The 22,525-nt window shown below is 39.4% G+C and overlaps 1 protein-coding gene across 3 annotated transcripts in view; it reads right to left on the bottom strand.

Moving 5' to 3' along the window:
• Positions 1 to 10,653: 10,653 nt before the first annotated feature.
• Positions 10,654 to 22,525, bottom strand: part of C1HXorf38 (chromosome 1 CXorf38 homolog) — a 28,031-nt gene continuing 16,159 nt past the window's right edge. For 2 of the 3 annotated variants that reach the window (XM_043505870.1, XM_043505875.1), the window contains exons 3-6: positions 22,399 to 22,521; positions 17,543 to 17,725; positions 12,899 to 13,070; positions 10,654 to 12,270 (exon numbers count right to left, since the gene is read on the bottom strand). In XM_043505870.1, the coding sequence (XP_043361805.1) occupies positions 12,221 to 12,270; positions 12,899 to 13,070; positions 17,543 to 17,725; positions 22,399 to 22,521 (528 nt within the window). In that variant the 3' untranslated portion in view covers positions 10,654 to 12,220. Of the gene's footprint in view, positions 12,271 to 12,898; positions 13,071 to 17,542; positions 17,726 to 22,126; positions 22,277 to 22,398; positions 22,522 to 22,525 lie in introns of all 3 variants that reach the window. The other variant, XM_038392235.2, reaches the window with a different exon arrangement.

Below are 22,525 nucleotides of genomic sequence, written 5' to 3' on the forward strand. Positions count from 1 at the left end.
GACCTTCCTACCAATACTACAAAAAGAAGGATTCTGGGTGGACTCCTCCTGAAGATCGAAACAACAGACTGGACTTCTACATAGAGTGCTTCCGTCGACATGTGCACAGGCTGAAATTGTGGAAAAACAGCATGACTTGCCCCATAACCTCAGCCGTGCAGAACACAATGCCATCAACAGCCTCAGAAACAACTCTGACATCATAATCAAAAAGGCTGACAAAGGAGGTGCTGTCGTCATCATGAATAGGTCGGAATATGAACAAGAGGCTGCTGGGAAGCTCTCCAACACCACATTCTACAAACCTTTACCCTCTGATTCCACTGAGGGTTACCAAAAGAAACTACACCATCTGCTCAAGAAACTCCCTGAAAAAGCACAAGAACAAATCCGGACACACACACATCCCTAGAACCCTGACCAGGGGTATTCTATCTGCTACCCAAGATCCATAAACCTGGAAATCCTGGACGCTCCATCATCTCAGGCATTGGCACCATGTGAGCAGGATTGTCTGGCTATGTAGACTCCCTCCTCAGGCTCTATGCTACCAGCACTCCCAGCTATCTTTGAGACACCACTGACATCCTGAGGAAACTACAATTCATCAGTGATCTTCCTGAAAACACCATCCTAGCCACCATGGATGTAGAAGCCCTCTACACCAACATTCCACACAAAGATGGACTACAAGTCATCAGGAACAGTATCCCCGATAATGTCATGGCAAACTTGGTGGCTGAACTTTGTCCTCACCCATAACTATTTCACATTTGAGGACAGTGTATAGCTTCAAATCATTGGCACTGCTATGGGTACCGGCATGGCCCCACAGTATGCCAACATTTTTATGGCTGACTTAGAACAACACTTCCTCAGCTCTCGTCCCCTAATGCCCCTACTCTACTTGCACTACATTGATGACATCTTCATCATCTGGACCCATGGAAAAGCCCTTGAGGAATTCCACCATGATTTCAACAATTTCCATCCCACCATCAACCTCAGCCTGGACCAGTCCACTCAAGAGATCCACTTCCTGGATACTATGGTGCTAATAAGCAATGTTCACATAAACACCACCCTATACCGGAAACCTACTGAACACTATACTTACCTACATGCCTCCAGCTTTCATCCAGACCACACCACACGATGCACTGTCTACAGCCAAGCTCTACGATATAACTGCATTTGCTCCAACCCCTCAGACAGAGACAAACATCTACAAGATCTCTATCAAGCGTTCTTACAACTACAATACCCACCTGCTGAAGTGAAGAAACAGATTGACAGAGCCAGAAGAGTACCCAGAAGTTACCTACCACAGGCCAGATCCAACAAAGAAAACAACAGAATGCTACTAGCCATCACCTTCCGCCCCCAACTAAAACCTCTCCAACGCATCATCAAGGATCTACAACCTATCCTGAAGGATGACCCATCACTCTCACAGATCTTGGGAGACAGGCCAGTCCTTGCTTACAGACAGCCCCCCAGCCTGAAGCAAATACCAGCAACCACACAACAAAAACACTAACCCAGGAACCTATCCTTGCAACAAAGCCCGTTGCCAACTCTGTCCACATATCTATTCAGGGGACACCATCGTAGGGACTAATCACATCAGCCATAATATCAGAGGCTCGTTCACCTGCACATCTACCAATGTGATATATGCCATCATGTGCCAGCAATGCCCCTCTGCCATGTATATTGGCCAAACCGGACAGTCTCTACATAAAAGAATAAATGGACACAAATCAGACGTCAGGAATTATAACATTCAAAAACCAGTCGGAGAACACTTCAATCTCTCTGGTCACTCGATTACAGACCGAAAAGTTGCAATTCTTCAACAAAAAAACTTCAAAAACAGACTCCAATGAGAGACTGCTGAATTGGAATTAATTTGCAAACTGGACACCATACATTAGGTTTGAATAAAGACTGGGACTGGCTGTGTCATTACACATTATTTCCCCATGTTTATTCCCCCCCTGCTGTTCCTCACACGTTCTTGTCAACTCTGCTGGAAATGGCCCAATTTGATTATCACCACAAAAGGTCCCTCCATCCCCCGCTCTCCTGCTGATAATAGCTCACCTTACCTGATCACTCTCGTTACAGTGTGTATGGTAATACCCATTGTTTCATGTTCTCTGTGTATAGAAATCTATCCACTGTATTTTCCACTGAATGCATCCGATGAAATGAGCTGTAGCTCATGAAAGCTTATGCTCAAATAAATTTTAGTCTCTAAGGTGCCACAAGTACTTTTTTCTTTTTGCAGATACAGACTAACACGGCTGCTACTCTGAAACCTAGATTAAACTTTGCACTCACCTCATCATTCTAGCCTTCAATTTAAACATGTCCATGGTCATACAGTGACAACCTCCATAGATCTTGAAGGGATCCTGGCACTTTTGCAGGTGTGAGTAAGGAAGAGCCCTTGACAGAATCTGAAAGAATACTAGCTTTGTGGACAGGTTCAAGGAGAGGGGACACAAAGGAGACCTTTTCTGTGGTCCACCTGCAAAACACAAATGTTGAGCAACCCTGAGAGTAACTGCTATGATTTTACAGGTCCAATGAAAAGCCAAGTCTTCTGTCAGTGGAATTAAAGGCAGGGGATTGGCACCCCTGGTTGAGGAGATTTGCATCCACCTCAGGGACTGGTAATATTAGGGGGCCCCCCCTGGGGAGACTGAGTTTCACTTTGGCATGGGACAGGAGTTGAGACCTTTTTCCCACATGTTCCAACTCTACACACTACATGGAGAACATCAAGGTGCAGGGTAAAGATGGTTCATGCTATAACTAAGGAAAATGTCTTGAAAATGAGACCTCTTGCTCTCAGCAGGGGTTTGATTATGGTCTTCCACTCCCCTAGGTTACTCTTCATCTCAATGGGCCCTAAGGAGGGGCGGAGGCTGGATCCGTTAGCCTTCTCATCTTTGTGCACCCAAGAAAAGAATTAGGAGTAGAGCAGGAGAACTGAAGCAAGGGAGCCATCTTCCCAGTCAAAGACCACAAAAGATATGGGAAGAGAAAGGTCAAACTGGGGGCTTATTTCCTGTCAGGTAGAGCCATAGTGCAAGCTGTCCCTGGGCAGGCATAGGAGAATGAGAAACTATAACCACCAGAACTACGTGAAAGTCATTTTCCTGTAAAGGGGCTTTGTGCTGCTAACTATGCAAAGAGTGTTTGGGAGGATGGGAGAGATTAAATAAATAAAACCAGTATATGACCACAGCCACTACATAGAATCACAGAAGCACAGGACTGACACAAAAGGAAATGAAGAATTAATCTCTCATCTGCAAGCAGCTGCTTGGCTACTGGTAGCCTCTCATTGGAAAAAGAAAAATAGCCCAACCATTGAGGAATGGTTAAAAAAATTTGGGAGGTGGTGGATAGGAAAAACTAACACACCAATTATGTATCCAGCAAAATAGACAGAGGACAAATAATTAGATACCTTTCATTCAGTACTCAAAGTATATTCACCTGCAAAAACAAAAAGGCACATCTGTCCAATTTTTTTGAATATTATCATTTGAGACACATACCTGGTCTGTTAAATATTTGTATATTTATTAAATTGAGTGAAATCAATATAATCACTAAAATGACATAGGCATTGTAATGACGTTCACTCTGAAATATGGTAACACTGTGTTAAACAGAAAGATCCGAGGACTATATTCTTCTAGATCTCTTTAAACAAAAGCTAACTGCTATAATGATTGTTTTGTTTTTGATATTTGCATGGCAAGGGTTTCTGAACATGTTACAACTTCCTAAATAAATTGTTTTAATAAGAACGAACAAACTGTAGGACTGGAAAGGACCTTGATAAGTTATCTTGTCCAGTCCCCTCACTGAAGCAGGACTAGACCAATGGTTCCCAAAGGCGGTTCTTCAGACATCTGGGGCTCTGGTCTGCCATGAATTATGTGGGGGGGTCTGTCCCTTGAGCCAAGGCTGGAATGCTCTGGAACAGCATTTTGGCACTTTTGCTGTACGGAAGATGCCATTTTATTCTCATTATGAAGTCCTCCACATAGCATGAGCTCGCATGCAGTGTGTGTGAGAGGTCACGCTGGCAGACGTGATCTCATGCTGGAAGGGGTTCCAAGTAGTACTGGAAATGAAAAGGGTCCCAGAACACTTGATAAGATGCCAACTGGGCCCTTGGGGGAAAAAAGTTGGTAACCATTGATCTAGACCATCCCTGACAGGTGTTTGTCTAACCTGTGTTTATAACCCTCCAATGACAGAGATTCCACAACCTCCCTAGATTAAGCACGAACAAATTACCACCCTGACAGTTAGGAAGTTTTTCCTAATGTCTAACCTAAATCTCCCTTCTCCAATTTAAGCCCATTACTTCTTGTACTGTCCTAACTGGATAGGAGAACAATTTAACACCCTTTTCTTTATAACAACCTTGAAGACAGTTATGTTCTCCCACAACCCCCCACCCCAATCTTCTCTTGAATTTCATCCAATTTAATTTAGACAATTTCTCCAGTTTGTCAAGATAATTTTGAATTTTAGTCCTGTCCTCAAAACTGCTCGCAACCCCCTCCCAGCTTGGCATAGTCTGCAAACTTTATCAGCATACTCTCTATGCCATTATCTAAATCATTTATGAAGATATTGAATAGAACTGGACCCAGGACAGATCCCTGTGGGACCCCACTCAATATGCCCTTCCAGCTTGACTGTGAACCATAGATAACTACTCTCAGAGTTCAGTTTTCCAACCAGTTATGCACCTACTTTACAGTAGTTTCATCGAGGCTACATTTCCCTAGTTTGCTTATGAAAAGGTCATATGAGACGGCATCAAAAACATTACTAAAGTTGAGATATATCACATTTACTGCTTCCCCCCCATCCATATGTCTTGTTACCCTATCAAAGAAGGATATTAGGTTGGTTTGGCATACTTGATTTTTTCTTGACAAATCCATATTGATAGTTGCTTATCACCTCATTATCTTCCAGGTGCTTAAAAATTGATGATTTGCTCCATTAATCTTTCTGGGTAGCAAAATTAAGCTGACTGGTCTATAATTCCCTGGGTTGTCCTTATTCCCCTTTTTATAGACAAGTGCTATATTTGCTCTTTTCTAGTCTTCTGGGTTCTCTCCCATCCTCCACAAATTCTCAAAGATAATCGCTAATGCCTCAGAGATTTCTTTATCAAGTTCCTTAAGTATTCTAGGATGTATTTTGTCAGGCCCTGCTGACTTGAAGACTCTAACTTGTCTAAATAATTCGTAACTTGTTCTTTAGGCTCAGATTCTACCCCATTTCACTGATGTTCACTATGTTAGCCATCCAACCACTGCTAACCTTTTGGTGAAAACGAACAAAAAAGGCATTTAACACTTCAGTCATTGCTGTGTTTTCGGTCATCGTCTTTCCCTCCTAATTAAGTAATGGACTCACTCTTGGCCTTCCTCATGCTTCTCATGTATTTGTAAAATGTTTTATTGTTCTACTTTATATCCCTAGTTAGTTTAATTTTTCTTTTGTGCCATGGCCTCTCTAATTTTGTCCCTATGTGCTCTTGGGGTTTTTTTATTTAATATATATATAAAAATAATCACACACACACACACCCCCTCATCCTTCGTAATTTGATCTAGTATCCTCTTTTTGTAGAGCTTTTGAGAGTTTCAGGTCACTGAAGATCTCCTGGTTAAGCCACGCTTGCCATACATCCTGTCTTGCCTGCACATAGGGATAGTTTGCTCTTGTGCCCTTAATGTCTCTAAAAAACTGCCAACTCACCTGCCTTCCACAGGATCTTACCTACCAATTCTCTGAGTTTGGCAAAGTCTCTCTTCCTGAAGTCCACTGTCTTTATTCTGCTGTTTTCCCTCCTGCCATTTCCTAGAATCATGAATTTTATCATTCCATGATCACTGTCACCCAATCTGCCTTATACCTTCAAATTCTCAACCAGTTTCTCCCGGTTTGTCAAAATCAAATCCAGAATAGCCTCTCCACTATTTGCTTTCTCTATGTTCTGTAATAAAAACTTGTCCCCAGTGCATTCCAAGAACTCGTTGGATAATCTGTGTCCTGCTGTGTTATTTTCCCAACAGGTGTCTGGGTAGTTGAAATCCCCCATCACCATCAAGTCCTGTGCTTTGGATGATTGTTAGTTATTTAAAAAAAGCCTCATTCACCTCTTCTTCCTGCTTAGGTGATCTATAGTAGATCCTACCATGACAATACCCTTGTTTTTTACCAATTATCTTTACCCAGAGACTTTCAACATGTCTGCCTTCCACTTCTATCTTGACCTCAGTACAAGTGTATACATCTTTGATATACAAGAAAACACCTCTTTTTCCCTGCCTGTCCTTCCTGAATAAGTTGTACTCTTGTATACCAATATTCCAGTCATGTGAATTATCCCACAAAGTCTCAGATGCCAGTTATGTCATAATTGTGATTATTCACTAGTATTTTTAAGTCTTCTGTTTATTCCCCATACTTCTTGTATTAGTAATACAGACATTTAAGAGGCGAAATCTAATGAACATCTATGTCCTCTCTTGTCTCTCCTTTGTCCCCCACTATGATTGCCCATGTTCCCCCAAAATTCCAGCCCTTCACCCTGGTCTCCATGTTCTGGACTTACCTGTGGGCTTTTGTCTCCTGCCAACATCAAACCTACTTTAAAGCCCTCCTCACTAGGTGACCAGTCTGTATCCAAAGCTTTCCTTGACAGGTGGGCCCCATCTCTGCTCAGCAGTCCTCCTCAGAACAGCATCCCATGGTCAAGAAAGCCAAAGCCCTCCTGACGACACCATCCTCACAGCCGGGCATTCGCTCCAGGATGTGTCTGCCTCTGCCTTGGTTCCTACCCTTGACCAGAAGGATTGATGAGAACACCACCTGCTCCCTAACTCCTTCACCCTCACTCCCAGAGCCCTATAGTCACTTCTGATCTGCTCAGAGTCCTACCTCGCAGTATTAGTGCCTACATGGATGAACAGTATGGGGTAATAATCATAGGGCTGGATGACCCTTGACAATACTTCTGTAATGTATCGATACAGATCCCTGGTGCAGCACACCTCCTGTGGTGCCTATCAGTATGCACCTCTCATACTGGGTGGTCTCCCCAGCCTGGCTTTCTATGATGGGGAAATACCGGCCACAGTGTCTGCAAATCCACACCAAAGCCTGGGTAGAGATTTCCATGGTTGGGTTTTCTGGCTGGATACAGGTGCAGGTGGAGGAGCCAGGAGCAGTGTTGGCACTGCTGATGTAGCCTTTCCAAACCATGATTTTATTCTCTGTCCCTCCTATAAAACCCCTCTGAAACTTCCCTGTTTGCTGCTCCTTGGTTATTTAGCTGCTGGCTTTTAAGCCCCTTTCTCCTAGTCAGCCCTGCCCCCTCATTAAACACACAGAGAAGGAGTAATCAAGGCTCAGAGGCCAGGAGGTGAGAGCCTTGCTCATGCACACTCAGCTAGCTGCTAGTAGGCCTTTGGCCCCCACAACCACACAATTCCCAAAAGACCACACTGTAAACTTTAAGCAAACCAGAAGAAAAACCAAAACAGACAGACAAGCTCACTCACCCCAAGAGTTAGCTCTCACTTCTTCTTCAGCAACATCCCTCCTCCTGCAGCTAGAGCCCACCATAGTCTGCAATAACCCCTATGAACAAGTTTATGGTCACTGGATCTGCGTAAGTGAAGATTCACTGGCATTCGCCAACCCATTACCTTCAGGCTCCCCCTGGGCACCTGCTCCAATGCTGTACACCACTTCAGTGGTTGTATTTCTCCATGGCACTTACACTGATGATTTCACTCTAAGTGCATATAGCTAATATGGCAATGGCAGTTTTGCATCCATCAGCTGAAGATTTGGGGAAAGGCCCATGAGTGGGGCTTCACAGGACAATGATACTACACAGGGTTTCAAGACATCCCTTTGTTAAATTACCTTGGCTACATAGATTTCTGTATTGTGCTTCTCACATGACAGATGACGGGATATATGGTGTGGAAGTTCTGTGCAACAATGCTCTGTTATGATAAAGAGATCAGAGACACTGGCTGCTGCTGTAGGCTCATTCATTACCAGAATCAAGAGACCCACATAATGTTCCTGCAGACATTCCCCCTTCTCTTTTATAGACAGCCTCTGGTGAGATCAGTCAATTTTTACAACAGCCCCGGGAGCGATTCTCTCCAGCACATCCTCTCCACCTTATGCCTTAACTAGATTCTGATAAACAGGGCTCTGAATCTGGCTTGGAAAAGCAGCTTAAGGAAAAAGAATCTGTTAAGACCAATTTGAGATGAGTCATTAGGAAAACTCTTCTGGGACTGATGAAGGAATAGTGGGGATGACACAGCTAGGGTGCATCTATGATCAAATGCTGGCTAATGACAGCTTTCTGAACATCAGAACTCTCCTAATGCATCCGACGAAGCGAGCTGTAGCTCACAAAAGCTTATGCTCAAATAAATTTGTTAGTCTCTAAGATGCCACAAGTACTCCTTTTCTTTTTGTGAATACAGACTAACACGGCTGCTACTCTGAATCCTAACACATGGATATACATCATCATCTACAAGACCAGAGGATAAAGAGAACCATCCTACTGGTTAGGAATCTCAAGATTCGTGGCACAATGATGGATTCTATGGCAACCAGCCTTGCCATGCTATCCTGTTACCTACGATCACCAAACTCAACACATCACTTACTTCCTGCTGATTTTCATGGTAATATTCTAGAACACTGCATAAGCACTGTCAAAGTGCACAGGGGCGTCAAACTCAAATCACAGAGGGCCATGTTTTATTTTTAATTATGGTCCAATTATGGTTCATACATGTATGAAAACACTCAATTCATCCAGTGAGTGGGGTTTGTACAAAACCAAAAGGTAGAATATGGCCCTTATGTACTAAATAAATACAAGTTTAGCTTAGTTATTTGTTTAGTATCTTATAGTTACATCCACATCACTCAGTAGGAAAATAAACAGCACTGCTCTAGTGGGTGGGGTGTATGTCCTTCATTGCTTTTCATTGTTCATCCTTCTCAGTTTTTCCTCCTTCACCTCCCATGTCTGTCTCTCCCTTCTTCCCCCTTCACTTCCTTCCCTGCAGGATCAGTTCCCACCTCTTGTCCATCCACTAAGATCATCAGACATGAAAAAGTGAATGCTGATATCTAAATGTAATCAATTTGGTGTTAACCCCCAAGGAGTTAAATGTGGGGTGGAAAGGTCACATGTCAGTCATTATTTCAGGCTCTCTGCAGAGTTACAAAATATACTGCAGCAGGTTACTCTATTTTCATATGGATGGTTTTCATCACAACTATGAAGAGATATGAATCTTCTTGTTGTGGTTAAATGACATCTTAAACTCGGAACACCCACATGGGCCCCATAATTCCGCAAAGAAAGGTGGGTATTTGATTCCTTTATATTAGACCCTCGGTTTAAGGATGGGGAATATCCTCTCCTTGGCTTTTTGGTAATGTAAGCAACAAACTGGATCTGAAAAGAATCAGAACCTTTTTGAATTCTTGCCAATGGATTTTGATGCATCAGGATTTCTTCTTGTTAAAATACAATTCATCACAAGGATGGTTTTTCACTCCATTGAATGTCATGTTAGTGGAAATGAATACATTTCTTGGTTAGTGCTCTGGCAAAACCGATTTTGTAAATGTTGTATGCTTCATAAAAAAAGCAGTTTAAGTGCTGTATTTCATTAAGAGGTTACTGCCTACTGAAAGGCCTTAGTGCCAGTATATTTCTATTTATGTGGTAAGCCCCTCCCTGTTAGTATTCACTTATAATGCTGGAGTCAAGTAATTTGTGAGAATAACTGACAGAACAAAGGAGTCCATTACTATACTTGTATAATATATTACAGTATTTAGATCACTGCTGAACTGACAGACAACTATTACTACATCACACAGGAAAGCAAGTAAGCCCGGAATATCGTCAATCAAAAACCTAGCTAATGGAGAACTTCATCATTGAGCCTCAAAACCCTTAAAACTGCTCAAACAACTATCTCAAATAAAATTTCTGTCATCCCTGTTCTCTGCTACAGTAAAAAATAAAATGTGCCAATTGTTCTCAAACTCAGAACAGCAATTGGGAGCTAGATTCTTCTTTTATTTATCTCCATAGCTAAACTTCCATTGACTTTATTGGGGGAAGAATCAGAGCCTCTCTCTAAAGTGAACACCTCTAGTAATTGCTGTAGCCAATATTCAATACAGTGTCAGATTTTCAAAATATTAGCTATTGTAGTGTAAACTATAGTAATAAGGAATATCACTGGCTGCTGGAAACCTCCAGGGAGATGAGGCTAGGCTACCTCCTTCAGAGTAAATGCAAAAAAATCCCCAAAGTGCATCATCTGCTCACTTGGCTTCCCATACACCTTTTCCGCTATTCTAACAACAGGCAGGCTCGTAAATTCCGGCAACATCCAAAAGCAGTTGCCCCAGTCAGAAACTTGAAAGAAAGAAAACATTTTAGGCCATGAAAAAGGGACAAATATATACATAAAAATAACAAACAATGAATCTGAGGAGAGGAGACACACAAATATTAACATTACACATTCATAATATATGAATTTTGTTCCTTTTATTGATTGCAAAGTCTTTATTAAAAAGAAATGGTAGATATCAAGAGATTAAATACATTTATGTTGCTGCCAACCTTTAGAGGATACTGGAAAGCAAAATGTACCTTAACATTACAATTTGTAAAAATGAGGTTTTATAAAACTTAAGACTAATAGAAATGTTTCCCTTAAAAAAATAAAATCTCATGAAATTGTTGCAGGGAACATAACAAAAAACAACAACAACAACGTAGTACTAAGAAACTGAAATGTAATATGGACTGCACAAAATTGAAACTGACTTTGCTGATTTTCATTATTTGAGAGAGAAAAGAAATAAAATTGAAAAAAGCAAAACATAAAAGGTTTAAGTGCCCATTTTTTAAAAATTACATCAGTTTCAGGAATCTGAAAGGTCATTGATTTTAAATGTCTTATTATAAATGTCTGATTTTAGTTGACCGTGTGCTCTAAGTGGGAAAAATTGGGATTAATAATCTCAACTAATATTAACAAAATTATGCTCTGCCAGTACTAAATGCAACATCTGTTGGCATAACTAAAGGTTTATTTTTTGAACGTTTTATTGTGCTTGCAAAAAATGCTTTAAAAATATTTTAAAAAGCACAAAAAGCCAGGACTTTGCTCCATTAAAATTGATACTACTAGATTGGGACAGCTGCAAATTTAGCAGAAATCCTGAATCCAATGTTCTCAGGGTTAAGTGACTACATACTACTTGGCCCTGCAAAGCACCACTGAAAGAAACATGGATAGCTAAAGCACTGGTGATTAGCATTTTCTCAAGAACTGTGCAGCAGTCTGCACGTGGTACTGAGAGATATAAGCAAACCTCTATACCCATGCTGCAATGAGCTCTCATGAATGGGAAAAAACGACCATGCCATCAGTGAAGACAGGACATGGTCAGGGAATGGTGTAAATCTGTTGTGCAGTGGTCATTTTAATTATTTTAAGACGATTTTGCTGCCACCCTTAAGTATTGCTGCTTTACACAAAAGTGACTGAGGAGCCAATGGTAAACTGAGAAAAGAGGGCGTTTTGAGGCCCAGACACAGAAACAAATGAAACCATATTGCTTACAGACAGCTGCTCAAAGCCTCATGGCATATGCTAGGGACTGTATTTTTGCTGCCCAACATCCATTCCATTCAGCTTAATTTCTTAATGGATCAAACAACAAAACCTCAGTGGCTCAGTACTGCCTTCTCTCAGCCTTCCATACCTTTGCAAGATCAATTCCTTCAAGCCTACAGTTTATTTCCTGGCTCTAGCTATGCTTCTCCGCATTCTTGAAATTGAAAAAGGACGCGGGGAGATGGGGGGGAAGGAGTACATGACATTCTTCCAAGAAACAAAATCATCAAACCATAACAGGAAGTTTTGAAATTTTAGAAAGGCATCTCATGACAATTCACCCTTTAAATTGGTTTTCCAAGCCACTGAAGAGGCTGGGCATATCCTCATTCAGTGAAGGACAGACTACTTGTTGACAAGTCAATCACTTACAAGAACTTCTCTTCAAAATGCAGTCACTGGCACTTTCACAAAAGTTGTTCTTTGGGAATACACTTCATTTTCTTTAACGAACAACCTATATTTAAACAAAAAAAACAAAACAAAACGCATCAGTGAATCCTCCTCTAATCAAGTGTTGCACTTGTTTCTTACTTTATTTTTTATGGTTTTTAACATGGTGGTTCCTAACCTGTGGAACAAATCCTGACCCAGATTATCTCTTTATCCCTTCTTTTAACCTGTATTTGATCATTTCTGTAAAGACGACTGAATCTGAACAATTCCACACCTGCTGAAATACGACAATTGATGGCCCTGACAAAATGTGTCCAAATTAAACAAAAGTTTCACTAACACTGTGCAGTAGTCACTGCCATTCATCATCATAGCCTAATTAGTTCCCTGGGAGATGCCCCACTAAAGCATGTGTGTCAAAGAAGCACATCCTGATAAACAGAATTATTCTACATGAAAGTGCTCTTTTCCTCAAACTCCTTCACAAATTTTTCCTTGTAACATCCAAGTAGGGTGACCAGACAGCAAGTGTGAAAAATCAGGACAGGGGCTGGGGGGGTAATAGGAGCCTATATAAGAAAAAGACCCAAAAATCAGGACTGTCCCTATAAAATCGAGACATCTGGTCACCCTACATTCAAGACAGCTTAAGAGAGCGAAAAGCACATTTCCTAAATGAGTAAACTTGCCTTCATCTTCCTCCTGATCAGGATATTCTTTCCCAGTCTCTTTCATAGATCTTCTTTGGTTGTACACCTCTTTTTCAAGGCATTCTAGCCTCTGCATATCTGCCTGAAAACTTATTTGGAGATCACCGCTGTCCTTTAAGAAGTCCTTTGTCATCTGTATCCTATTTAAGTTCTACAGCAGCAGCAAAACAAAAACACATCTCGATAGAGCCAAATCATTACAATATAAGCTTCTTCAACTATCACACTTTCTTGATATGCATACGATTATAAAAAGGCTTTTTGTTGGCTTGTTTAGGATTTCTTCATTTTCTGGCCAGAAAAATATAGTCCTGCTATTAGACTCTCATTTATTTTAAGTATGCCATGTTGTAGCTGTGTCAGTCCAAGGACATTAGAAAGACAAGGTGGGTGAGGTAATATCTTTTATTGGACCAACTTCTGTTGGTGAGAGAGAGACAAGCTTTTGAGCTTATACAGAGCTGACCTGAAAAACTCAGTGTAAACTGGAAAGCTTGTGTCTCTCACCAACAGAAGATATTATCTCACCCATCTTGTCTCTGTATGTATTTTAAGAGCTAATTTATTTTAATCTTTTTTTAGAGCAAAAGCTGGTGAGTGGGAGTGTAGCTTCAGCAAAACAAGAACAGAGAATGTGGGAAACACGTGAAGCTGAAGGCAGGTTGCCTAACAATCCACAGCAGAGAAGAATTTAAACTCAGGTATGACACATCATCTTTAAGATACTGGTCCACGTAAAGGACTTGTTCAGACCATCCCTGTGGACGAAGGATTTTTATCATTTAAGCAGATAAAAATTTGACAAAGGCAGGTGATCGCTGTTGGAAGATTGGACTGTAAAGCTGCCTCTGTCGATGAAGTCCGAACAGCTTCACAGCAAAACAAATCCACTATGCATCCTACCAAACCTGTTATGGCACATGCACTGTACATTTTACATTTAGATAATACTCCTGCCTTGAGTGTGGGGGACTGGACTAGATGAACTCTCAAGGTCCCTTCCACTTCTACAATTTTATTGTCTCAGACTTTGAACTATACCCGTAGATTAATATTCTGTTAAAGTGGAGTGATGCTAACAGAGAGCAAGAAAATTATAGCTTATGGTTGTTACAGTAACCTTAATTCATCTTGACTCATCTCTGTGTGTTCTAGCACATGCTACATGTATTTGAATGTATATTCCCAGTTCGTTTCTCCTCTCCCCACAAACAAGAATTCAGTGCAAAGATTTAAGGCTATCTAAACTCTTTTTTTTTTTTTTTTTTTTTTTTTTTTTTTAAGTGAGGGTGAAATGAGTTAAGTTAAATTTATTTGTAAAATATTGGCCTATTTGCAATTTCAATTGAAAAAATATTCCCAATTTCTGGCAGGGTCCCCCCCTTCATCATATGATGATGAGAGGACAATTCATTAGCAGTCTTTGGTAATCAAGTCTTCCCTGCTCACAGATGGTGACTATGGGAGGCAGCTCATCCCAGAAGAGATCTTTTCAGATGGTACAAGCAACTGCAGATCGGGGGAAACTCAAGCATGCAGCAAGAAGGGCCTGAAAAAAGCAATTCCCAACTCTGCCAGAGACCAACAGGTAGCATATACTACACACATGTAAGGAAGCCAAATTATGAAGCCACTGTGGTGACCACATCTTTGCACGGCATGCAAGTTTAAAATATCTAACATAATGTTGAAGGATTTTTTTTTAAATTTAACTATTGTTTAGAATTTATTTGAAAAGGTGGGGTTCTTTAAAAAAATTTTCATCGGGTTAAGATGAGGATTTTTAGATCTGGCGTAGAGAAAGAGCTAAATTTAAAAAAGTTAGAAGCAGCTGATGATGGAAGGAAAATGTAGACAAGAACAAAGGTTCTCAGACTACGTCTGTGGACCACCAATAGTGTCAAAATTTCAACCTGCACAATCAAACATTTGGTGACCGGGCAAGGAGGGGAAGAAGGTGACCATGAAAGGATCTCTCTCAAAGTGGTCAGGAAAATGAGAGCTGGAAAACACCTAGACCAAAAAGATGAATTTTAAAATATGGCACCATTTTTACAGTTGTATTGAAGGGATATTCTCAACTCAGCTTTGGGAGCACAGCAGAAGTGGGGAATAAATATGAAATATGGGACATGGAAATGATCAGCAAAGGGCAAAAAAGTCTTTCCCTCTTTTTAAAATGTTTTCTTATGGATGCTAAGCATATCATGCATTCTTCTGAGGGTGAGAAGCATTCAATTTATATGAATTATGCATGCTACATACTTTAGTATACAATTATGTTTTTTACTGAAACAGAAAGGAAAGCCAAACTGAGGGCATTTTTCCAAGAGAAATACTCAACTGCAGAGAAAATTTTCACTAGCAACAACAAAGTTCTTCAAAAACACTTGCAAAAGGTAAAATTGAGTTTGTTCAATAAAGATGTCAATGAGAATGAAAGACTGAGGATAAAGAAATGCCAAGTTTGTTAAACATTTTTTTACTTCTTAATTTACAGTGGAGGAAGAGAATGAGCCATGTACAGATTGATCACATTTCCCAGAATGAGGGGGAGGAATTGCTGTGTAAATAACAACAACAGACTGTTGAAAAGGGGGGCTATTTCTTACAACAGAAAAAGGAGATCCAGACAACTCACTCTTCACAGAAGACAAAAAAAAAATTAAAAAAAAAATGCTAGAAATTACATACGCATTGGACAGTATCCAGGTTTCAGGGCTAAAGTTTCACTTACTTTAAGAATGCTTTTTGCTCAAGCTTTCACTTTAGGTTCTTTCCAGGTAACTTGAAGATGCAAGAATGAAGTAGAGGTGATTAGAAAAAAAATAAAAAAAAAAAAAAAAAGACACCCAACAAGTCTGGTTCTATCCCTGTTTAATCAAACCCGTTTAAAGCTTTTAATTTCTATTGTGACAAGTCAGATGAAATTTGAGACAGTATCACAAGGTCCACAGACCATCACATGGATTCAACCAGGTTTGTCCAAGCCTTGGGAATTATTTTACTTGTTTATTTCAATACCTTCCCACAGAATTTAAATGGAGAAAAAAAAAAAATCTTCCTTTCAGCCTGGGTTCAGAGCCTTGTAAAAAGTAAACAATCTTTCCCCCCAGTCAAGGCTTACTTGCAGCTCAAAAAGGCTTTGTGCAGTCATGGTTGCAGTCTTGTTTTAAAACAAGAAGAGCGAGCTTTTTAGATAGCATGTTCCTCTTCTCTTTGCCTCAGAGGAAGGTTTTGCTCCTGGTGCTGTGGCACTCAACAGCACCTGGAAGTACCTCCCTCTTATTAGTATCCTGCGAAATTAATACATAACAGCTGGCCCAGTCTGGTTACTCTGACAATCACTAGGATAACAGCAAGCTCCTGTAGTCTTGACTACAGTCAGTGTTAACCCTCTTTCTGCCAGTCCCTGGAGAGAATCTACAAATTTGTCACAGCTTTCAGCATGCTCGTGCAAAGCCTTATGTTGAGATCAAGGCTACGTTTTTTAAATTTTCTTGCAACTTAAATAGAGGAGAGATTTAAAAATTCACAGAAATACTGTCAAGGTAAGACTTTTTTTTAAAAATAAAAAAAAAAGTCTTCTCATATGTCTGCTACTAACAAAAGGTTAAAGTATTGAAAGCAAAATAATTTGAACCTAGTTTACTTTTCTTCTTTTGTGGTGTTTGCTCTATGATTTTTACACATGTACAACAAGGAAAATTGACTAGTCAGTTTCATTTTGTTTCTGTTAGCGAATACAATGCTCATGTTTACAAACATGGGAGGGAGATGTTTCTATTTCAAAAAACTAATTTTCATCAGAATAAAAAAAAAATCAATTTTAGGATTTGTAAAAATGTTGTTTTAAAGAAAACTTTTTGTTAATTAAAATTCCCAATAGTGTTTCCTTCAGCTGTATATGCAGAGGCAGGTTTTAAGACAATTAGAAGTGTTTTTTTTTTTTTTTTAAATGCACCTTTAGAAATTCTGATAACTCAAACGTACCACCATTAATTTTAGGACAAAAATTTAAAGAAAATATAGTACATGTACAGGAGAAAATTCAGCAAAGATATTTTGCTTGCTTAAGGGAACTGTTCTATTCTAGATACAAATATGTAACTACTATTAATGCTAAAGGGAGTTACATAACTATATCAAAAGAGGACGAGACCATCTTGAAAAGGAGACTATATAGACATGCATATCAGAGATCTTGTGCACAGATTATTGCCATGTTAAACCAGGGAAATTAAATGTATGTTGTATACCGTATTCACATTTTCAAGCATCTTCTGTACCTCAACTAGCCAGTCTTCAATGCTGAAGTTTAGGAGTCCCTGGAAAGGTGCTCTCAGGACAGTCACATTCCATTCAATATCCCAAACTGCCTAGATGTTGTACTAAAGCCGGAGATTTTTGGAACATCTCTTATGCTCCTGGAGGGATTTTAAGTTTACTATATGGTAAACTGTAAGCCTGCCTTCACTTGGCTAGGCCTTTTCCAGTAAATATTGGTTTGAACTCAAAAGAGGAATCCTGTTCATTACCCAGAATGAGCCATTAATTGCTTTCCTTTAAGTATCTGACTAATACATTAAATCTTCATTTATGTTTTTTTAATTTTAAAAGTACCTCTTCAGACAGCATCTCCTGCTCTTCCACCAGAAGATAGATCTCTTTAAGTCTTTCCTTTATTAATTCCATCTCTATTTCACTTATTTGGCTCCCACTCATGCAAACTTCTGTTTCTCCTTCCAGTCCATCCGGTTGATCTTCTTCCCCTGGTATATAAACAGCCCAATCCGATGACAGAAGCTGTTTGGTTTATAAGAGGAAAATGAAATAAGTGATTAAATTTAAAAAGGCACTCTTTCTGGTATCATAGAGAGAGCTCCAGTTAATGCTACTGTAATAGAGCAGCCCTACATTTTGTGGTTTCAGTAGTGTAACAAACTACTTAAACTATGCAATAAATTCAGATTAAATGAATCTGTAAATACTTTTCTATAATCTTTATCAGTGTTGCTCCTGAATACTTTTAACTCATTTCTATAACTGTACAAAGTGAATTTTAGGCTAACTTTTACCTTCAACACCACAAAGCAAGCACTTGTGGTGTCATGTCTTGATTACCCTGGTGCCCAGCACAAAGGTCTAGTGCTCTAAGCACATGAAACTAACATATGGAACACTAACTCCATAATTTAGAACATATGGGGGTACATATAAAATGGTTATTTCAGGATTTCAGCTAATTTGTTCCAACATGTATAAGCGATCAAACTTAGGTGTTCTTAAACACCTGTCTGATCACATGGTGCTGGCTCTCATATTCCATTGAGAAAAACAGTACAGGAGTGGGGTGGAGGGGACAAAAAGGAAGAGCTGGATAAAAATCAATGATTTTAGAGAAAACAGATGATTTAAATCAGATTTTTTTAAATTTACATTAAATACAGTTTTTTTTTTTAAAAATAAACCTCTAAAATTAAATGTGAAGTTATGAAATGTGTTAAGGTCTAAATTTACTATATTAAAATTAATTACATTAAATAAAAAAAAACATTAAGCAGGTACATGATTGCTGCCACGTTTTAAAGAAAGCCAAACCACTGAATTGGTAGTAGTTCCTGGCTAAACACCTGTAATCTGATTTTGTTGAAGTGTTAAACCAGCTTTTGACAACAGTAGCATCTTCTGCAGGTGCAGAGATAATATTTTCTCATTTCATTTTATTCAGCTAGTTCAGTTCAATGATTAGTTCATTCAAAGTAAGGAAAACAATGGGAGCTGAAAAAGCATAAAAGCTTGTTTTCCTTTTTTTAATCTATGAATAAAAGCTAGATGTGAGAGGATGGGATCTACTAGTTCTAAAATCTTGAAGGACATGGTGATCAAAAACAATCAGTTCAATTCACTATCTACAGATACTTCCTTTGTTTAATAAATAAGTTAATTTTAAATGCAAACATATTTTGATAAACTTTTCTCATGTATCCAGCATAATTAAGATGGTTTTATTTAACAAAAACAAAACAAAAAAAACCCCAAAAATGCTGTTTGTGCATTTTAATTGAATTTATATCTAAATAGAGCTCAACAGAAGTCAAGTAAAAAAACCCAAAAACCTCTAGTAAATAAGAAATGCACCATTCACCATTTTCTAATTAAAAAATGTAAGTGTTAAGAATCTGAATAAATGTATGTTAAGCTCTTTAGCTTAAATAAATGTGTATAGATATAGCATATGTTCTTGATTAGCAAAAAAGATGTACCACATTTAGTACAAAGGCTGTATTTAGTTGCAAATCAATGTTTTAATGGTTCCCAACCAGTAAGGCTCAACCTTTCTTTACAAAAACAACAACTAAAAGTATAAATGCAATGCAAAACAAAACTAAAATCAATGATTTAAATTGCTTTGATTTAAATGAATCCATCCTGAAAAGGAGAGAATGTGAATAACTCTTTCTGAAAAGTACTAAGCATTTATCATTCCAAAGACAGAAACAAATATGTACTTCCATACACCTGCTGTTACTTTTCATGTAAGAAATTGCTGTGGTTTCCTCAGGGGTGTTATGCAATGGAAAAAAGATGGGGAGGTGGTCCATGTGATGGAGAATGGGAGAGGAAGAGATCCCTGAAATAATCTGTCCATCATGGTGTTGTTCACAATACAAGAGGCTGAACCCCTTTGGTGTAAGGTCATTATACAGTGCCCTTTAACCCCATTCATTCCCTTTTCTCCCCCCCCCACCCATTTTTTGTTTTAAACACAAAAGTCAGTCTTGTGGTAGAGATTGGTGATAATGTGCACAAAGGAAGCATCTATGATAATTACACTGTATTGTGTAATTAAACAGCTCAGAACCATTCTCAGTCTGTAGCCTCAGCCCAAAGACAGGACAGAGAGGGGATGTATCTCTTGGACATTTATGGATAACTTCTGACACTTGGTACGCAGTATCAGCTTGCTGTGGTGACAGTTTTTGAATTTACATATAGCCCTTACAGGGAAGAATGAAAGAAAAAAGTTATTTGTTCTCTCCAGTGCCTCCACAAGAGCTTGTTTGATGGACTTTGTCACAGCAGAGGGCAACTGCACCTGTAGTTCCCTGTGTGGTCCAGCGACAGCACCCACATTTCAGGCTTACAGTTCCAGCCATTGCCTTTCTTGGGCGGAGACCGACGTCTCACCCCAGTCAGAATGGAATATTTCTAGGCTGCACAGTTTCCTGTCTTCACTGTGTTATTCCCAGCAGAGACAGGCTGGCCAAGCACAATTGTTTGCTTTCTCTTCAGAGACTGATAAGAGTGATTGTCAACAGTTGTATGCTACCTCACAGCTCTTTTTATGCAAGCCTTCTTTATTCTTAAGGTAAAAGTACTACCGAGAAAATATATTAAAAACAATAAAAGAGCTACATGCATGCTAATAAGCTTACCAGAGATCACCCCAATTGCACCATGGACTCCAGGAGCAAACCTTCAACACTTTACCAAAGCGTTGGATACAAGTTCATCACAGCCTCAGCTCAGAACTAGCACACAGTCTTACATGGCCTCAGTAGGCCCCGTCTTTCCAGCCCTACCCTAAGAATTGGGGCCCTCCGTGGACAGGGATCTTGTCCATTTGCTGGATCAGGAAGGAGAACCTGAGCCAGTTTAAAACCAGGCTATTTATCAAAAAAATCCTTTCTTTGTCTGGTGGTCCCTGGAGAATCCAGTTTGAACTAGTATATTCCAACCTATCCAAGGGGTAGCATCAAAGGTCTGATAAGGGAGGAGTTTCATTAGCATTCCCCTCCTGCTAGAGCAGGTGCATATAATTCTACAACAGCACATACACAATTGCATTTTTCGTACAGTGGACCCCAAAGATAGTAAGCCTAATTCAGTAATGTGTAGCTTAATTCTATAAAGTTCATTCAGGATATTGCAGAAAATTTGTCGGTTGGTCACAGGCTCAAAAGCCTATTTTAATAAAACCACTCTATTCTGTCAATTAGTAACCGAAAACAAGCAATATTAACAGTGACTTAAGCTCAGAAAACCCTACATTTCCACTTATCAGGCAGCATGATCAATTTCAGTTCTTTTCTGCAGACCAATTCCTCAAATGAATATTCTTTTAAAACCACCTTCCCAACTGCTGTTTAAATCTGTTGGAAAACAGGTGGCGTGGTACAGACAGACTTTCGTTTTATCCCCTGATCCCACCAAATTGTGCAGCAGCCAGATATAAAAGTAAATAAAGGTCTATATAACCTCTTAAACACCTGAAAAGCAGCTGTAATATTTAATATTGGAACAAGTAATAAGTTGAATGGACGTGTCAACTCCCCTAGGCTCTCTAGATATAAACAGGTAAGACAAGAGCATGTGCAGAAGAATGAGATACTCTGGGATGTGGAGATGGTACTTGTGTAGAAGACAGAGTCAAGAGGGATATCTGTGCTGCATGTGAGTAGTGTGGTCCTGACCCAACATCAGGAAGAGGATTAGATAAATAACTATTTCTAGACTATGTACAAGACAGATGGATGGAGCAGACTCAGCTCTGTTGCTTATAGTAGTAGATAGAGGATTGCATTCAGAGGGCAAATTAGGAAGATGCTGTCTCTTCAGTACAGAGGGGAGGGTGAGATAAGTCTCTGAACTGTATATGAATATGAAGAGACACGCAGGTTAGTGTAGCTACCTCATAGAGGGAGGGTAAATTGGAGGAAGGAGCATGGATGGTTGCATCGGAGGAACAAATGGCTGAGCAGCCCAGGGAAGCTCAAAGGTGGCATACAGTCACCTCTGCCACACCAACCAAGTCTTGTGCCAAACAGACCTTGGATGAACTGTAGGATCAGGGTCAAAACATCTGGTAGAAAAGGGCTTTTTCTGAGAATTGGCTGGTTCCCACTCAGCCTCACAAATATTTGATTTACAGTGCTGAGTTACCATTGACCCAGAACCTCCAAACACTAGAGCATAGTGCTTCCTACAATGAATAGTCCCATTGATGTAAGGTATTTGACTTTTTTTGTAACGTACAGTGAAACTGGACATTTAAATAAACAATAGAAAAATATAAACCTCCAGTGAAATTCCACAGACTTTTAAAAGTCCTTGCAGATTTCTAATGTACTGGATTATACCTACAATTTATAATAATTAAAAAAAAAAAACAAAAAAACTACAAATCAGAATAATTTCTTTTACCTTTTCTATCCGTGTACTAGCTGTCATAACTTCTGGAACATTCTGGAATTCCTTTAATAAATTCTGAATCTTCTTTCCAAACTCTTCCAACCATAAAGAAGAAACTTTCATTTCTGAAGAATGCATTAACTCATTGCGGCACTTAATCATCTAAAACACAAGAATGAAGAAAAACAGCACTGCTACATTACTGTCATAGCCATCCTATCACACAATTTACAGTATCTTACAGAATTAAAAATAGTTCTTGGAAATGGTCTGATTGATTTTACCTCTCTGACTTTCTTCTTGTCAATTCCACTGAAGTGATCACAAAAGTTGAAAAGGTTTAGAAGAGCAGCTGCATCACACTTGTCCGGTCCAGAAATATCCATCTGCCCACGAGGCATATAAGCCTAT

The sequence above is a fragment of the Dermochelys coriacea genome, chromosome 1, assembly GCF_009764565.3.
Source record: "Dermochelys coriacea isolate rDerCor1 chromosome 1, rDerCor1.pri.v4, whole genome shotgun sequence".
NCBI classification, from domain to species: domain Eukaryota; kingdom Metazoa; phylum Chordata; order Testudines; family Dermochelyidae; genus Dermochelys; species Dermochelys coriacea.